The sequence below is a fragment of the Schistosoma haematobium genome, chromosome ZW (genome assembly GCF_000699445.3).
Source record: "Schistosoma haematobium chromosome ZW, whole genome shotgun sequence".
Lineage (NCBI taxonomy): Eukaryota > Metazoa > Platyhelminthes > Trematoda > Strigeidida > Schistosomatidae > Schistosoma > Schistosoma haematobium.
The window spans coordinates 57,499,408-57,520,088 of NC_067195.1; the positions used below are offsets into that span (position 1 = coordinate 57,499,408).

The following is a 20,681-nucleotide window of genomic DNA, read 5'->3' on the forward strand; positions in this document are numbered from 1 at the left end:
TTTAATTTGACATGATTTTTCACAGAAATAACAATAATCAATGTTAAACGATTTATCAAACAACACTCAAAATAAATAATCGTAAAGTTTAATTTCTACAAAATGAATAATCGACAGAAACAACAACAGGACGGTAACTTTCCCCCCAAAAAAGAAGAAAGAATGTAATAAAATAAACATGGGCGGCAACATTTTAATTTTGAAAATTACACAAGTACTACAAAGCTAAATCCTAAGAAAAAAATGTTATAAGATTTTAAATGTTTGTCAATAGGGATATAAGGGAAAACAATTATTAGTTAACCGAACAGAATTAGGTAAATAAAATAATTTGTTTACAAATAAGAGGGTAGTTAAACCATAATATTATTATCAGTAAAGGGTTGTGGAGATTGTCAAGCTTTGGTTGAGATCATAAATCGATCAATGTTAAACCGTCATTGAAAGCCTGAAAGCACTGGACGGCCATTTCATCCTAGTATGGGACTGCTTAACGGCAGTGTGCATCCACGATCCTGCACACGGGATCCGAACCCAGAACCTTCGGACTTTTCTAGATCTACAACTTCTCTATATCCAATATAGATAGCCAAAATTTAGCTTGGTATAGGCGAACTTATGTTATCATGTCCTCATATAGTATCAATCATCTTCATTGTTTGTAAAATTGATCCAGTTTCACCTTCTTAAGAAATATTAGAAGTAGATATGCAACCAGAAAGCAACTCAGATTCATGTTATGCGTTATGCATCAAATGTCCAATACCAGAAACAGATCGTATATTTATCTGAATAAATTTCGTGTTATTTAACTTATGAATACAAATATTTTTCCACGTTAAATTAGGGAGTCTAAACAAGATTGGTAACAGAAAAAAATATTGTTTTTTGAAACCAAACTATTAAATATGAAAACTACTTAAGATATTTAATATTCGTGGGAATAAGTATGAATTAATGCCAAATAGTATTAGACTACTTTTTTGTTATCTTGATCAAGAATGTTCATTATATTTAGTTGTGGAAATTATTTAACTAGTTGGTGATTATTGTTTAAGCCATGAGTACTGAGAAGTAAGAAAAAAAATTACGGTATACATATAGAATATTGTTCTTTCGATGCATTTGAAATACGACACCGACAATAATTTATACAGGATTTTTATTATGAAGAATTTAGATCAATGAAAATGGTCGTTTATAGCTACTTCAACGATAACTAGAGTTTCTTTTCAAGTCTTTGAATATTCTAATGATCGGTCAAAAAGTCATTCGTGAAACTGTTTAGAAAGCATCTGTAATCAGATATGACTTTATTTAAAAATTAATGATGGCAGGATAGATTGCTCAACAATTTCTATGGACGAGATCGATCACGAAATCTAGTTCATTTTAAAATTGACTATGTCTATATGAAAACAGAAAATAAGGAAACATTTCAAATTTACTGATTAACAAAATATAGTAGCATTCTAGGTAGTCCACAAGTGAGCTAAGCTGTTATTAAAAGCAGACTACTTACAGATTGTGACGAAGATACCTAGTGTCACACACCAATAATATTATCTTATCACAGTAAATTAGTATCGGTTGGGTTCTTAATATTCAAAATGGAATTCCAAGGTCTAAACACCACGTCCTCTGTAGTTGTCATAATAGAGTGTCTTCGTAAAGCACAATATACTTTGGATAAGCTTTTGCACTCTGAAGATTAGTTAGCAACACACATATAAACATGAAATATGACAGAAGAATCACATATCATAATAGCAATTCGAGTTTGGATTGTTATTATTTCAAGCTATTATCAAAACTGGATTCTGAATTGTCTTAAAAACATATTATTATCAAAATGTAAACAACAGAAATCCTTGACTGTAATAAAACAAACGATTATATGTAGATGACCACAGTTGTACCACTAAGTAACTAGATGTTATAAATATTTTATATATGACTTTTTTATATCACCAAACAAATTGATTAGGTGTCTTTGAAATCATACGTTTTGAAAAGGCTATTTTTCCCTGTTTCATGAATGCAGAAATTAATATAAGACATTAATTGAAAATCTCTGTTATCAATCTGTGTCCACAAAAGCGATCGAAGGACTTGACAAATAATAATCAAAAGAATAACCCAAACGATGAAGATATTGCTAAATAAGAAATATCTACTTATTTGAACACATAAATATTGATACGAAGGGACACCAAATACTTGTGTGCCGCACAATAGGAATGAGGGGCTGTGAAGAAATAGAGAATGTAAAGTGAGCACAAGAAAAGGGAGGACTAAAACGAACAGAAATTAGTGTATGAGAGTGAAATAATAATAATAATAGTAATAATAATAATAATGGGAAAAACAGTTCAGTTATAAAAATACAACCAGAAAGAATTCTTTCAGTTCAAGAAGCTTACGTTCACATTTATGAAGAAAGTTACTGAAGAATGGTCAATCGCTTCTACTCTGAGCCATGTCTGATAACGTCTCAAATCACTGTGTTGCACCATCTCCAGGACCTCAACCAGGGAGTCATGAAGGACCACGTGAAGCCAGTCCTGTACAGATTTCTTTCATACCACGACACCATATCGTATACTCATCACTTTTCCGCTTTTTCTAATCGGCCTGAGAATCGGAAAGTAACGCACGACGTGGGATTCTCTGGGACTAGACAAGCATGAGATTGATCACCACCCAGTGATCAATCAATTGTGATTACATCTCAGTCCTACAGGAGGTTAGTCACGGCTCGGATAGCTCAGTGGTAACGCCTCTGACTGTGAAGCTGGGTGACACGAGATCGAATCCGCCAGGGAGCACCAGTTCCCTCAAGATTACAGGTACACCTTGCTGACGAGTGCCAAGTAGCACGAAACCCGGGTCCAGGGTTTCCCGTTGACTACCTCCAACCACCATCTAATGTCATTACATAGTGCCCGCAGTGTCGAGTCACCTAGACTGGTGGCCACATTGCAACATGACCGATAGCATTCGATCTGCACTAATAAGGACTAGACAAGCATGAGATTGATCACCACCCAGTGATCAATCAATTGTGACTCTATACTAGTGTTTCACATTATTGAATAACATCATTGCAATTTATATGATTGATGGCTCTTCATGCTTCTAGTTTGAGGTGAAATAGTTTTAAATCATTATTTTGTAGTGTAAATCCGAGTTTTTTTAAATCTACTTCCACTATTAGGAATAATTCGTATGCTACCTATTTGAAGTTAGTTTTTGATAAATTGATACTAATCAACATAAAAATCAATAATAAAAGGTTAACAAGGAAACCAAAATGTACAACCTTATTATCACTAAGAATAAAATGTATATGTCTTACATTTGTACACTGATATTAATCAGAAATCATTTCATAATGAATCATGAAACCTGTCTATTAAGTGAAGTCATTTTGAACTCCGTACAATCATATTTTGGATATGTACTATTTTTTTAACCTTCAAAAATGATTTTGAATAATTTTAACCATAACTTGTCATTAGCTCATAATTAATGGCTAGAAACGTCGGGTGATGTGACTTAGAATAGCTCAAAATAGCACAAATACATTCAGTCATTATCTTTCCTGAGATCTTAAGTTATAAAATCACCTTATACTGTCTTGTTCTATGAATTTCTTCATTCTACTCGAATCATAATGTCTATTCCAAGTGCGTTTTTTTACCATCAATATTGTTACTGTTTTAATTATTCTCACATTTATCTTGATACCTTCATACCACTATGCTGATGTAATGCGACAAGTGGGACTGATATATATATGCATTCAATTCTACATTAGTTATGGCTGATTGTCATTAGCTAAAGAACTGTTAATAAACAAGGAGTAATGAGAAATAGTTTCTTTTTAATTTAGTGAACTCTTTAACGGTGTGCACTTTAGATTTCAGGTATCTTAACGACAAGAAAAATATTTCCCGACCATATAGTTAAAATTCAATGGTTAACATTTTAAGAGTATTTTAACTCATAACTTAAAAAAAACGACGATCATTAAATATATCTGTCTTAATCTTCATATGATTAAACGATACCAGTAATGACTTCTCATAAAAAAATACTAACGAAATCCATTAACAAACTAATGACTAGTGAACATACATGATTATCTGTTCGGTTGAATGGTTGTCCTTGTGTTTTCTTCATCTTTACTGTACTTTTGACATAAAATCAACGTACACATATAAAGAGAATAAAGACAATTCTAATGAAAAGTATTGTGTTGTAACATATTAACAAACTTTATTTATTTATTATTAATAGTAGTTTCAACAATGAGTTTCAAATATTGTAGAAAAAGTAAATAGACGAATCATCATATATCTTAGCATAGAAATAAACATTATGATGGCAAAACAAAAAGAAGTTTCTGATCGATAAATTCGACGTTTCATCTGACTTTGTTTTTAACAGATTATTTTAGATCCTGTCATATATCAATTACTCTGTTAGATAATTGAAGAAAAATGATTAGCTGCACAAGTACTGATCAATTTAGGATGGGAATTAGACAAGTTAAATAGAAGAAGGATTTAGGAATGAACAAGACATATTTATGAAGACCATAAATTTTTCAATTAGGGAAATATATGAAATCTGAGATATACAAAAAGAAAATTAGTATATAATCTTATAATGAGAGAGTATGTCGCTGTGATGCTCGACCAAATAAGGATGTCATCCATTGAGGTCTTTTTGGTAAAGTGTTATGTTTAGTTTGAGGTTTAGGAAAAATATCATTACTGTATGTGTTATTTGATAAATTACTTGAAAGATTGAGAAATAATTGTCGCCTAACTTGAGGAATTGATGAACGAATACTGAGTTCTTTAATCCAGCTAAATAGAAAAAAGAAATTAGATATTGATAAGCTTAAATAGATAAAAAAAAATCTTATGTTACACTTATTAAAAACGAAGCTAAAGTTACCCTAAATGATGAAGAGAAATTACGTGCCATATAAATGAAAATTTTCAGTACAGTTAACATGTCGATTTCGTCAAATCCATAAGATACATTCAAATTAGACTACTGTTTTGATATTTCGTGAACCAAAATAGATTTACATCAAATTTAGTAGAAAATGGTAAAGAATTTATATCTGTCTATGAACAAATAAACCACAGCCTCAGAATCTTTAATTTCTAAAAAGCCAGTAAACTACAATCCCCAGTAATAAAAAATATACACTTAAAAAAATTGACTCACTCCTCGAATCAAGTTTGTTAGGTTAAACTATAATATACAGACGACCATGGGTGACTTATCAGCAAATTAGGAAACGCTACCTAGTTATAAATTAGTTAACAATGGAGAGTAATAACAGTGGAATAACAGATTTAATCGTGATAATTAACCCTCACAAGTCAAATTATACCTCGTAGTAACGAAAAAAGACAAATTCACATTATATATATATATATATATATATATATATATATATATATATATATATAGGAGTGAATTTAATATTGTAAGTTGAGGTTTTCATAACCAACTAAAAATCATTTATAATGCGAAAAAGTTAGGGTTAGGTAATAATAGTTTAATTGGAGTTTTGAGTTACGTTTAGAAAATGGGGTCTGGGTTTTCAACACGAACTGAAATGAGCTATAATCTATTGCTTTATCACCATACTGTGTACAACCTTGAGAAACTTAGGGTTGGGTTTGAGAGTAAGATTATGAAAAGTTGAATATTTGAACTAGATCACGTACATTAACATGATGTTTCTTAAGAGTATGCATTTTATGTTATTTAGCTTAAGCCCCATCTAAAATTAAGATTTTGGTTGTACAATAGATATTTTCATTGATTTTAAATATTTTACGAACCAAATACTGTTAATTTGGTGAATAACGACATACATGTTATGTATCACTTCACTTTAAACTTCGCGTAAAATACATGAAGTGTTATCCTGTAATGACTGAGAACACCAGTGGGCACAACCAGATGTATAAATACAAAAATACAGAATCTCTCAGAAAAATCTTGGGACGATACAGAAAAAAACTTCATTTGAAAAATAACAATCAATCGTCGCAGACTTTGTTGTCCCTTCGTCTCTACATCAATCACTCTCTGCTCTCGCTCTCTTCTCTTCAAACTTATTAACCTTCTGTCGCCAGGCATTTTACTTTCGATTGGTGATACATACTACTAATATCTGTCGATATCGGTAGCACATACCACAATCTCAATTCCAATTGGTCGACTGAAGTGTTTCAATATATTATACATTTACAGCTTGTTAACTAAAAACATAAAGTGAGACTTAGAATTTTCAGTAACCTTCCATTAGTAATTTCAAGATAATAATGTCGTAAAACTATTTTATAGTATAGGAGGAATTTATGAAAATTATTGAATTTGATAATTTTCCATCAATCCGTTCATGCAAAACTAAAAGTGCTTGCATATCATTTAATACAATCAATTTACTACTGATTGATCAATTATTACTATGATTATTGAAATAGAAATCTGCACAAGTGAATTAAGAAAAATCTTTGAATTACCTCAATACTTTATAAATGACCGACATTTTGAAGTGTACTTTGATTTAATTGTTGTTTAAAAGTGGTGATTGTTAAAATGTGTATAGTCTATACTTATTTTACATATTTACTATTCAATAATAATCAAATGTTTGCCCTGTCCAACAATGACAGTTAACTATTTTAAAAACGGTGTTATAGCTTTCCAGTTTGTATTATAAGTATAATAAACGACTCAAAAAACGTGTTTGTTTATTTATTGAATGTTTTTACTCTGCCTTTTGTAGAATAGGCAGTGAGATGTAAAAACTGAGACATGTTTTAACTGCCATTAAGAAGTGTGCTGATTAAGATCAAAACATGCAAGAAAAGGACAATGAATTGAATCTGCATTTTGTTCACCAGCCATTGGAATAAGGTACTAAGTAAGGATGGTAAATTAATAGGTGAGTTAGTAAATCTTTACCAACTAAGATGGTTAAAACATGTGCTACGTGTGTATGTGTATGTAAAATGTGTTAACGTCTACCTTGACGGATAATGCTGTCCGGTGAGGGGTAGGCTGGAAGAAAGCTAGGGGTGGGCAAACGAAAACAAGGCATCAGTTCATGAAGTCACTGACAATTGAACTGAGCTGTGTTAGCAGGTGTAGATTACTTGGTTGGGGGCTGAATAATTATCGTAATCAATGGTTAAAAACTTTGAATGAAACGGCCCGAAATAGTTTGCGTTGACGCAGATGCATCCATTTTCTGTCTTCCCCTAAATATTGACCTTCTAAACTCCTCATAAATATTTTTGTGTTTTTATTTTAGTAATTTATATTTGCTTCTTGGATCGTATCTTTGATGCCTAATCTTTTCAGTCACTAATCATACTATTACTATTTCTACTGTTCTGTGATTTGGCCTGACCGACTGCTAATGGGGTATGGCAACTTGAACGAGTTTACATATATATACCATCTTCTACGTTTCTGTTGACCGACTGACCAGTGATTGAATAACGCCAAATATGGAATTCTCATAACATTACCTTACAGACACAACAGTGTGGATAAATAAAAATGTAAACTAGTGAAACAGTTAACAGAGAGGACCAAACATTCTAAGTCATTGAGAAACATGTATACATTTCTTCTCGATTCCTCCGGGCGTTCCAAATTACTGGGGTGCTTTTAGATTATTTGATCAAAAAAACTACTCACTTAGGAATCTTTATCACTAACAAAACAAGTTCTCAATAACACATCTAACTATTTTTCGACATCATTTGAAAGACATTTATATTGACAAGTAGATTTGGAGATCGATAATGTTACTTTACTGAAATCCAATTAATTTGAACACACTTTTTTCCGACTTCCAAACTGAATACAAAAGTTAAATGAACAGTAAACAGTTACACTTAGACCCGATGCTTTTTATGCAGCATCTTACTTAGCTATGTCATAAATGTGCGGTCTTATTACACTAATCAGGTGACATCTCTTGTAAACTGAACTTGAGCTTGGTAACTGAAAATAATTGTAAAAGGAGTGAAGTTTACTTAGGCATTTACAGTCTAGTGTCAGTCATGTTACAGATATACCGGTTACACTGTAAACATTTATTTCTATTTTCAACTAACTTCAATGATCATCCACGAAAAGCGTATGTAAAAATTGTTAAATCTTACTATCAGTTTTCATTCGTTGATGCTTCTACACAGATTTCAACAGTTACAACCATCAAATCTTATATTGTATAATTTTATGATAGAACGAATATTATAAAAGCTAGAACTGGTTTTCCAAATTATTATTTATTTTTTTGTATAATTATCAAGTAACCAGATTATGAATGTACACTCCATTTATCATAAGCTTTTAGTTGGCCCACTAATTACTGTTTTACAGTTTACTAGTCCTGACTTCTTACCGGTCTATTATTTAAAATCTTTCCTACTCACAGAAAATTTGGGCTTGTTTGTGTATAATTGTTATTTTATATTTTATAGTATGATGCGGTACGGAAACATCATAAGATATAGTAACAGCTGGTTGCTGACTTTTAGACTCAAGGCAGGACATAGAAAAAAGTTAGCAGACACTAGACCAATAGGGTCTTAGCTGTGCGGCAAAGGTTAGTAGTACTAATCTGGAGTATAGTTTGTCAATTCGCGGACACTAGACTTTCAAGAAAATAGTAGATGCGAAGTAGACCATATTAGAATTCTGATCGTAATCTGGGTCAGCCATCACAAGGCATAATACATACTTAACGTTTCTGTCAAGTAACCCAAATGTAAAAGTCAATATGTAGAGGTGAACTATTAGTCAAAGTACTCGAACCCTAAAATTTGAGCTGCAAGTTCGAATCCTTCCACTGACAAAATGTGTGACTTAAAGCTAACTAAACAAAATTCTGTTCAGCGAATTTCATATGTAACTAGCAAGGGAGTCCAGGATGCGCGTTTTGACTAATTTTATTGTTGATATTAACACTGACGTTCGAACTCAGTGTCTCTTGCTAAAAATACTAGCATGTTATCCATTGAGGATACTGACTCTAGATAGCCATTACCTTGTTCAGTAGCTATGATGGTATTAGTAATGGCTAGTAACTTTCCATTATTGATATTATGAACCATAAAACTATACTGTTTCTAATTCTTATCAATTATTTGATTTTCAGAATGAAAAACTGCGGAGATTGTAGTAATTTTAATCTTTAAATTCATGAGTCGATCTAAACTAGGTCACCATTGAAAACCTGGAAGCACTGGACATCCGTTTCGTCCTAGTTCTAGGTTTTCTATGGTGGTCTAGCTTAGATCAGCTCAGGAATTCAACTATTAAAATCATTTAATTGAAAGTCAATATACAAAACAAGATTGAAAATAACTTACGACTTGATATCTTCTAAAGCAATTAATTTACCACCTTGTTCTAGATGCAACTCATCTCTTTCGACTAATGACAACATGAGAGAATTGTTTAGACCTGAAATAATAGAATAGTAGGATCAGGAATATTTTATCAATAATACAAGACAATAATACAAAATAAAATAAAGGATTCATTCACAACAATTTAATTTGAACAGCTTGAGATCGATTTGAAGTATTTACCTCGTGGTCATTTTTATTACTAAGATACACAAAACATTGATGGCAAACTTTTTGCTGGCAACAATCCAATTTTTTTCAACCTGACTCGAATCTATCATACTGTTTTACAAACTGATTTACTAAATTCTAAGCTGGAATTCATCAGATGTGTCACAGTGTTATTGAAATAATTACTGCTTAAATTTAGCTACTAAATCAAACAAAATCTACTGCTAATTATAAATTATTCATACACCCTGATAGAATCAGCCTTATTCTCTGAAATTCGTTCGCTAGTCATGGAAACGGCTCCCAGTGAACTCAATGAAGCTCTAAGGAGCTCTGGAAGAACTGAGGACATTCTATCCAGTCATCGTTTGGAAGGTTATTTCAGAATCTCGGCCCGTAGCTTCCCGATTGGACAAATGCTAAAAACCACTGCATATGGACTGGACGATTGTAATGATGATTTTGTCTTTACTAAAAATATAAATACCCAAGTGTTTTGTACGATATTTGACTCTGGTTGGAATAAGATTCCTTTTCACTTGTCTTTTGTCTTCTAACTTGAGACTTGGAGGGTTCAAGCGTTCGAGTGCTCAAGTTGTGGGCAGTATAGCAAAAATTCAAGTTCTAGATATAACATCAATATACAATGCATACAAAAATACTAATTAATCAGTTAACAAATTAATTAATTTGAAATTTATAAATTAGTAATTAATAAAGTCTGACCAGTTTTATCCGACCATAAAATGTTATGGATCATTACAAACTTATAAAATCTGATATTATTTTTCCTAGATATTTTCCAATATCGACTTAATGTACCAACAATGTGATTAAGAATGTTTATTCGATGTGAAGATAGTTCTTCATAATAATTTTTTCAACAATTTAGACTACTGAATTCCAGTCTGTTATACAATATTCAAAACGAGAATAAATACAATCAAGACTATTATTCTCACTTTCGATTCTAGAATGCAAATCATTCATGATAACTTTCAATTGAAAAATAGAGAATTGAATTAATTCTTCTTTGGATATTTGAAACTTCCTATAGTCAACTCGAAGCTGATAGATTGAAGGAAATAAATAGGGGAAAGTATTATCAATTTACTTTGGAGTATTGGAATATATGACATCATCTTGCATGGAAAATTATAAATTAACTGTAAATAAAACATGGATAAAAATATCCTTTTTAGTAATGTATATTTTCTAGTGAACAGAAATTTAGTTGGATCCAGTAGTCAATAAACAAATATAGATGTGAAGTCTTCAGGATGTGTTAAATATTTAGTAAGTCATATGCAAATAAGGACTAGAAAATTCGGCAGGACTATAATTTATAGACGAATCAATTAGATTCAAGATAGTGACTTCTGGATTTGGGTTAAATGATATTTTGACATTCTTGCTGCCAGTTTGTGATGAAAATTAAAACTTAAATTCCAAACTCTAACTTCTCTAACTCTTAGTTCTAATTCCTTACACTAATTTATAACACTATTTTCACCCTAGTAGGTGGTCCACGTTTCTCAAGGCCACTTTACCATGACTCAAAGGTTTTCCATAAATTACAGACGTACCAAAGATCCATTTCATTAAAATGCTCAAAAACACTGATATTATCTTAACTGAATAAAAGGTTATATAATAAATTTTATAGTAGAATTGTAAAAGATACTACATATTCTTTGAGTGAAATGTAGAGATGTTAAACTTAATTACTTACATAATGAAGAATAATTTTAATCGGGGTCAATAAGAAACTCATTCAAAACACGTAATGGTCTAAGACTTTTTACTTTACTGTGAATATTTACTAGAACCATAAAATAAATATTAGTACAAAAAATAACGATCAATTTGATGGAACCAAAATATATGCAGTTTAATGATCATTGAAGTTAGAGAAATCTTCTGATTTACGATTGTATTTAAGATGAGCATAACATAAACTGATGAAATTCACTGAGTAGAGCTAAGTAGGGTTTAATTGATTACAAGCTAGAATGGAGTGATCGTGAGAATATAAGATTAACAATCAGAAGCTCAATGTTTAGAGTTCGATAGAGAATCCTGGTTGGGGGCCTATGCTCTTCAACGAGGGGCAACAGGCGTAAGTAAGTAAGTAATCAAATAAACAAAGCATGGGAAATAAAAAAACGTTGAGATTTTTTAAAGCGAACCCATTATTCTATCAATTACAAGAATTACTAAACGATTTTCAATTAGCCTGCTAGTTATTAATATGACTAGTGGTTAGGCTTCATCAATCTTTAATGGTTTTTTGTGTGTAACACTATTACTGATAAAGTGAATTAATTAATTTAACAATTTCCACCAATATTTAATCTACATTTCTCACATATACTTATGAATCTACATTATCTCACTGAACACAATGAACATGTATGAACTAATTGGCAAGAAAAAAACAATATACATCCTTGTTAACGCCTATTGCGTAAAAATAAGGTAACTAAAATTCATTCCTTAACTTTTTTTTCTACATTCTTTAACATTACTGTCTTTTTAAAGTGTACCCAATTCACTATGTCAACTAACAACAGATTATACTACTTTTAAAAGAAGATTTTAATAGAATAAAGTACATGGAAAGATTTTTTTTCATCTTTTCGGTTTGCTTAAATTCATATTTTAAGAAATGTAATTGGAAACTAGTAGGAATGTTAGAATCACATAGGTTTTTTTATAGTCAGTATAATGTTGATCATTATTCAGTATAAAGATGGTTAACATCACAAAACTATTAAGAATATTTGTTTGATGTTATAATTCATGATGGATATGTAATGGATGAAGTGTTCTCAATGTATGATAATAAAATTCATCACACATTATTGTTATATCCCGATGACAATAAGGAATAGTAACTGTTAAGATTTATTTCTAGACTAATACTAAACGTATATTTTTATTGTATAATTTTTAAGTAACTAAGCTATCCATATTCGTGTTCCTCTTATTATAAGGCATTATTTTGACCTTTTAACTATTATTATACAATTTACCACTCTTGAGTTATGCCCAGTCTATCAATTACTATCTCCCACATTCACAGCCTTTTTTTGGCTAAATCTTGTACAAATGTTATTTTTTTATTTTATAGTACGATATGGTCTGTTTGGTTTGTATATAAACCCAGTATGTTTGAAACACAGATTCATATCGTAGAGGATGAGATCAGTGTTCTGGACTCAACAGGCAAAGCTAGGCAGGAAGGAGGACCGATAAAGACTCCAGACTGCTTGTACCGGTTTTATGCGTCATTGATCCAGTCGATAATTCACTGTTCTTTAATTGGCGATATCATTACGTTATACATTAATGGGGCACAAACCCACAAGTTACCACAAATATGAATATAAATTCAAATACAAACTACTTATGGTACAGTTGCTCTTTATAGTATCAAATTATATATATATATATATATATATATATATATATATATATATATAATTTGATACTACAAAGAGCAGTGTTATTGTAATTTAACCTTTAATTATTATGTTACCAAAAAATCCCAAAAATTCATAAGGTTTATTAGATTGATGGATTGTTTATAGCAATGGAATGCAGGACATGTGTTTTATCCTGTTGAGACTTGCCAGTCATATGTCCCTGCATAACAACAATGATGTTTATACAGGGACTTGGAAATAATAGTCTTTTGCTTCAATAAACAATACAAATGGTGGTACCAAGGGATTACGCATAGGATACACATTAACCAGTAGAGAATGATCAGAATTTATTCCTTAATATCAGAAATAGGAAAACTTTAATCACACAAAAAATCCATGATTTTAAGTTTCCAAAAATTTATTGCTTATTTAATGAACCCTCAAAAGAACAATTTCAATATTTATTTTGAGCAGATATTTGAATGATGATGATTATATTACAATAATAACATAGGCAATATAAATATTACAAAGTATTGAGTGAAATAATAAGTCTAAAACATGACGTATTCTTTTCGTAAAGAAAAAATAACCACACACAAGAAATACTTCTTAGTAATCAGTTCCACCCGATTATCGATTAATTAGGCGTGGATTAAATAAATCCTGATGAAGATTTTATACAAGAATCAATATGTACTAAATAGAAATCTGAAAACAATCATTAATCTTATATCGTTACAAAAAAATATTCTATAAATAAACCTGATAAACATTCCCAGAAAAGTAGGCAAAGAAATAAAGTTGTGGATTAGTTGAAGTTAGACATTAACATCGTTAGACGCCGACTTAGTGGTCTAGAGGTTAAGCGTTCACTCGCGAGACTATAGGTCCTAGATTTCGAGTCTCGCGTGTGGGGTCTTGCATGAACACTGTTGAGGAGTCCCATACTAGGATGAAACTAGTATCCAGTGTTTCCAGGTTTTCAATGGTGGTCTAACATCAATCGGTTCATGATCTCAATTGAAATAAAATTAGTTTAGTAGTATTTTTAAGAGGCAAACCAGATACAAAAGTAGAGATTTTGGGATTCATTTATCTAGTAAATAATCAAAATATTGAAATATCCCAGTAAAAACAGAAACATTAGTCTAAAATTCTGTAAAATTAACTTATCTATTCAGAAAATCTTTTCTTCCCAAGTCAATTATACTTAACTATAACAAAAAACAATTGCATAAATATTCGTAACAGAAAAATGATTATTATTGTTTAAGTAGACGACATGTAACTCTTGAACACGCTTTCTTACATCTTTCCACTTTCGAGAGTGTAAATAAAGATGCATAAATAAATCACAAGTTTATAAAAGTAATATGCATTCACACTAAAAATACTTTTATCTAAATTAAATTTTAACTACTTAATAGTTTAACAACCATTTTCTATCTAATATTCGATTTTTTAAAATATCATTATACCCTAATGGGTAATCATTCGATATGTATTTCAATGTATTACGCAACAGTTATAAGATATATGAAATTAAGCAAATATGGATTGTGGCTATCAGTGGAATCTAGGAGGCGTGTTTCGTCCTATTTAGGACTCTTCAGCTGGATGTACCTGCATCTCAGAGTTGATGTTCACTCTGAGATGCAAGTATATCCAGCTGACGAGTCCTAAATAGGACGAAACGCGCTTCCACTGATAGCCACCATCCATCTTTGCCTATAATGATCGTGACTTAAGGCAATATCGAGGGAATACGCACAGTGTGCCTATATGCCAATAAGGGACTGATCAATTACAGTCCTAAACATCAATACGAAGATTCAAGTAAACAATACCAAGTGAATTTATATGAAATGTAGTCTTTAAAATAGAGCGACTTCACATCCAAATGTTTGTCTGTGATAAAAATTATCTATGTGATAAATATAAATATGCTACGATTGATCAGATTAGACAGATCAACATTGAGAACTAGATTTCCATAAATATAATATACATAACGAATTTCCTTATACGTTAACCATAACTTGAAATACAAAAGCGTGTCAAAAAGTTAAGAATTTATCCACCCAATCCTTCTAACATGTTAGAACGATTCATTTTTCGTCAATTATTTAGGCAACTAAAAATTATAAATTGTCTCGAACGATAATAAAATGTAATGAATATGGAAAGTCCAACAGGCATCCTTTAACCATTTAACTACGATAAATAATTAAGAAAATAATAATTCTACTCTAATTGACGTTAGAGAACTAGTGATCGACCAATATACAGTCTAACTCAAACAAATACAAAGTCATATATAAGAACTTTCGTCTGAGTGTGGACTAACAGTCAACATAAAACATCAAGGATGAAAAATATATTTATAGAATCTCAGACACTGAATTTGAAGTACATGGTTCTCCGGTTAATCGTATACTAAATTGGTCATCCAATCATGTTAAAAATGTTGAAAGTAAGTATTTACTGTAGCATGTATGAGACCATCTGATGTGCAACGAAAATTGTGTTAAATAACAGATTGTGTGTATTTGTAAAGTGATCTAAGGTGTGAGAAGAAATTTCATGGAGTATTTATCACCCCTAAAATATAAAGTCAGTATGAATAATCATTTACTTCACATTTGGTCGAATACATTTTGTGACTTAACTACATTTCTATCCTAACGTGTTTGTAAATGAACAGAAGGATAAAACTATTTATTCATTTGTAACTTTTCAGTACATCATATGAAATTCTATCCAACTTCATTTTACTGTTCCCGTATATTTAGTCCGTTTTTTCAGATTACAATTATTATCAACTTAACGTTATTTCACATCACAGTTAACTCTTTAGCCCAATAGTCAATTTTTTGATTATTTAACACTACAATCAACACATTATCACATTGATAAGTTCTATTACAGAAAAAAATTCTTTACAGTTTTTTTAGTCAGTCACAGTTACCTCACTGAATTCAATCTTCTTCGTTTAATATTTTACGAAAAAAGTACATTTCTGAACCAAAAGTACTAGAGATTTTCATCTTTCCTTTTGGAAACCCTATACATGATTATGAAGACAATTAGCTAAGTGAAGGTTTGTTGTTAACCATAACTTCATGCCTGAATCATATCTTATACTTCGGTGAATCTTAACTCATCAGGTACTACTGAACAACCTATAAATATTTAAACAATAATCCCATTGAAATTGACGAAAACGTTTAAGTTAACAATTTTATTCAGAAGAAACCCAAAATCGAAATAATAACATTTTCGAGATAGGAAAATGGAGTACCAATATTTTAGGAAATGAAGTATGGTGGCTGTAATCATGGACACGCGTTTTTTCCTATACGGAGCTCATCAACTGAATGTACATCAATCTATATCAATGAGGAGAACTAAACAACCAATATATATCAGAATATCAATATGTTTAACAATTAAAATAAAAATAAACCTCCTTAATGTAATCATAAAATAGTTGACTCACTAATGTTGCTATATTTGGAGTTATCGATGAAATCTTTGTACGTTCAACTTCTGCTTGCATTGCGGATATTTTTGGAACCTTCAATAAAGAAAATTTCAATGAATCAACATTACTAAAACACTGATTACATAATCATGAATTCATTTGTATGTATCCAAATGCATGTAATCAAGTGAATATTTAAAGTAAATTTTAACAAAAACGACTCGGGATTAGAATTAAATTGTAAATTTTAATTATATATTTCAATGTTATATTACTAAATTTGGTAAACTAAGTACACTTAAGGTGGTTTATTATAAATTCAATAGAAGAAAATGGTTTATTATTATTTGAAAGTTCCCGTTAAATATTGTTCATAAGTTTTGACAAAGCTTAGATAATAATGACAAATCATAACAAAAATTGACTTTAATGGTATCTTTCTAGTTAATGAAATATGAATAACAGAAAATCTTTGACAAAAATCTTTATTAGTGAATTTAAACTAACTTAATATGAATTCTTGACCAATCTTAGTCAGTGATTTAATATCATTAAATCTAACTAAAATATTACAGTTTTCAGTGGACCGGGATCAGACTCCAAGTAAAATCGTTTGTGATCGCTATTGAGATATACATACCGTCAATCTTCGTATATAATCATGTTTACTCCACCTCTTGTCATATCGCTTCGCTTCTCCTTCGATATTTTTTCTGGATCAACGATTGTATCAAATATAAGTATTTGAAATTCATCCGCGTATTTGGCTTATTTTATTCAGTTATTGAATAACGCGATTTAAGTCGATGAAATATACGAGGATAGGTGACATATATATTTCGACAGAAATCATTCAATGACGAACATTCATACAATCTAATTGGAGTCAGATCCCGGGCCACTAAAAGTTATTTTCAAGTACGAAATAAATTATTCAAAGAATTAATTAGTGAAATGAAAATGTAGAAAATATAGAGCGATTTCACATTATTCACATAAAATCTAGACATATAAGCTGAAGTTTCTAAACGGTCACATTTGTATGTAGCTAAATATTAAGGAATCACAACAAGAGCATTGATAAACAATACACCTACTGAAAAACTAAGAAGCCTCTTGACTCAGACTATAATGAAATTATTCAATTAATACCTCTACAGTACGTATAAATTATTTGATCATATTTTATTCTCCTAACGGTGAGACTATAATTTATGGACGGCCTTTGAGTGACGCCAAAGTGAACATTGAAAATGTTCACCTATTAACTAGTAATAAATGTGGGTTATAAATCAGTGTGAGGAATTACAATTAGAATTAACAGTCGATGGTCAGGGTTAGGAATTAGATTTAGTCTTTTTATCACAAAAATTCCAAAACGCTATTTAGCCGAATGGATGATTGAATTTCGCACCAAAATCCAAGACCTGTTACCTTATATCCTATTGGTTCATCCATAAATTATGGTCTCGCTCTCTTAAATGTTTCAATCATTTGTACTTATTTATTCAGATGGTCAAAAAAATACATTCAGAACATTGTTTTTGAATATAACATCAACTGGATATCATCTTCAGGATGGAATACAACATTTATATTTCAAGTAGTTTAAATTATATCAATTATAACCTTATCGATAGTTTTTTTTCTCACCCTAAACGATAATATTTTGAACTTTTATGGTAACTAATGCACCATATTATGTATTTTGCTCCAAATTGAACGTACATTAGCTTAACGTTCATTTGTAAATCGAAATTTTGGCTGTGACGAACGGTTAATAGATAAATCTTAAATGATCAAAATATATAAGATGATTGTTTCAATTTTAAAAACACTATTTTATTAATTTATTACTTAATAATATCTTAAAATATAGAAAAAATACATATTTAGAAAACTTGCTTATCTGAAAGCAATATAACGTTATTTGGCATGTACTACAGATTATCTAACAGAGTAGTGTAGACTAATGAAATTGGACAATCGAACGGATTATTATTGATCAAAAATGGATTAATCTGTTATTCAGCTATTAAAAAGAAATCTAATCACTCTAAATATTGAGATAAACACAATTCTCATTCCGTCAAACACTTAAATTATTACAGATATTATTATTACAAATATTAAGCAAGGTAAAGTAACTCTTACAACATATATGTGGTATCAGTATAATTGATTTAGACTAACATACACAGATACTAATTCATACATTCAATTAGATAACTTTCCAAAGTATGACTGAATTGCTGTAATACACAATCATTTACATTAAGTACAGTCATCACAAACTTTTCATTAAAAACGAAATACTTTTGTTATGTTAAAGAGATTATAGTAAAACAGAGAAATACGAATCTGTTAAATATATTCTATTCAAAATTATTTGTCGATCCAATATTCAATATATATTCATCGATAATCATTTTATTACTTGTCACCTCAAAACTCTGACTATTTCCAGTCAGAGACAAAGAAAATATTTAAACTATGTGTATTTTTCAGCCCTAACAATGTTGTCATGACAATATAAAAAAATCAATGTGGTGAAGGAGGCAAAAAATTTTTTTTGTTTATCCTCTAGCCTCATTCTCATCTAGATTCAGTCATCTAGTTAATTTTCTTCATGATTATAATTACCGCTATATTTTCATTGATTTCAGTGGTATTGATGTGATCAAAACCCATAATGATGGTTGTCCTTTTAGTTTATGGATACCACACCCTAGTAATTAGAAGATAAGTGAAAAAAACTGTTCAAATGATCTAAATACAGGTAATAAAACCATTCAAATAACAAAAACAATATATTATTTAGGTTGCCAATTACGATCTTTTAAGACAACTGATAATCAAATTAATCCAAATTATTGATTGATTGGTAAAAAACTTAACCAGATACGATTCCATGGTATAGGAGAATGTCAACCAACTGTAAATCTAATATTACAAACTTAAATTAACCTACCTTTGATAAGATAACCAAAACAGTGCTGTTTAGTAGACTAACTTATCAGTTACTAACTATCTTCGACTGATTATTCGTCAATTGTTGAATAAAATATGATTTTATGAATCATATCAAACTCCATAATCATTCCAGTTCGAACAAACCACTACTATGTTTAACATATTTACAATTGATTGATTAACTAGTAGTGACCAATGCCATGTATATCATAATGTTCTTAATACTGATCCGATCCAGCATTCTACTCACTAGTCTGAGGGATTCTACATAGTAACCAATATGTTGAGATATAAGGTAGTTGGAGATGGTCGGTAAGGAACCTTGGATTTGGGCTACATACACTCGTTAGTAATGTGTGGGGGGAATTGGCACTTCCCGGATGATTCTGTCCCGTTTCACCTAGCTTCATAGTTAAATACGCTGTCATGATACACCATATCACTTGTCATCCTGATAGCTCAGTAATAACATCTCTGACTGTGAAACTGAGAAACACGGCACAGAATCTGTTAGGAAACATTAGATCCCTTGAGGTCACTATAACACTCTGCTGAAGAACCCCAAAGAGCACAAAACCGAGGTCTAAAGTTTCCTATCGACTACCTACTGTCATATCAAATACTTATGCGCACTAGGTAATCTTACGAAAATTATTAAGGCCCATTTCTTTCATAGGACAGACGTAATGAAGTAAATAATTAAGTAAATCTTTAGTGTAAAAATACATTTTTGATGAAAATCCAGACCTTTCAGTAATTTTAAGTTTACCATATCGATACAGAACGCGCGTTTCGTTTGACTTAGGACGCGTCAGCTGAATATACTTGGATCCTAATGTTGACGTTCGCATTTAAGCTCTAACTGAACATCATTTGTTTTCAATACCCAACGTATTATCCACTGAGCTAGCAAATCCAGATACCCATTAACTACTTGATAACTTTCAAGCAAACTAGCTAGTAAGTAGTCAGTACACCATATATTCTAAGAAATAACTAAAATTGTGATTAGTCATGTTTTAAGAGTTCTATTAAACAATTATGAAAAAGCTTAAGGTCTACTGAATTCATCAAAACTAACTAGCATACGGAATTTCAGATCTTAATTTAATTACAAACAGACGAGTTAGGTTTATTGTTTGTAAACAAGCT

At 30.7% G+C, this 20,681-nt stretch overlaps 1 protein-coding gene across 2 annotated transcripts in view; it reads right to left on the reverse strand.

Annotated features, from left to right (window-relative positions):
* Nucleotides 1–2,859: 2,859 nt before the first annotated feature.
* Nucleotides 2,860–20,681, reverse strand: part of SCHIP1_1 (Schwannomin interacting protein 1) — an 85,694-nt gene continuing 67,872 nt past the window's right edge. Inside the window, exons 9-12 of one of the 2 annotated variants that reach the window (XM_051211857.1) lie at nucleotides 16,572–16,649; nucleotides 10,601–10,706; nucleotides 9,429–9,522; nucleotides 2,860–4,877 (exon numbers count right to left, since the gene is read on the reverse strand). In XM_051211857.1, the coding sequence (XP_051071966.1) occupies nucleotides 4,670–4,877; nucleotides 9,429–9,522; nucleotides 10,601–10,706; nucleotides 16,572–16,649 (486 nt within the window). In that variant the 3' untranslated portion in view covers nucleotides 2,860–4,669. The remainder of the gene's footprint in view (nucleotides 4,878–9,428; nucleotides 9,523–10,600; nucleotides 10,707–16,571; nucleotides 16,650–20,681) is intronic. The other variant, XM_051211858.1, reaches the window with a different exon arrangement.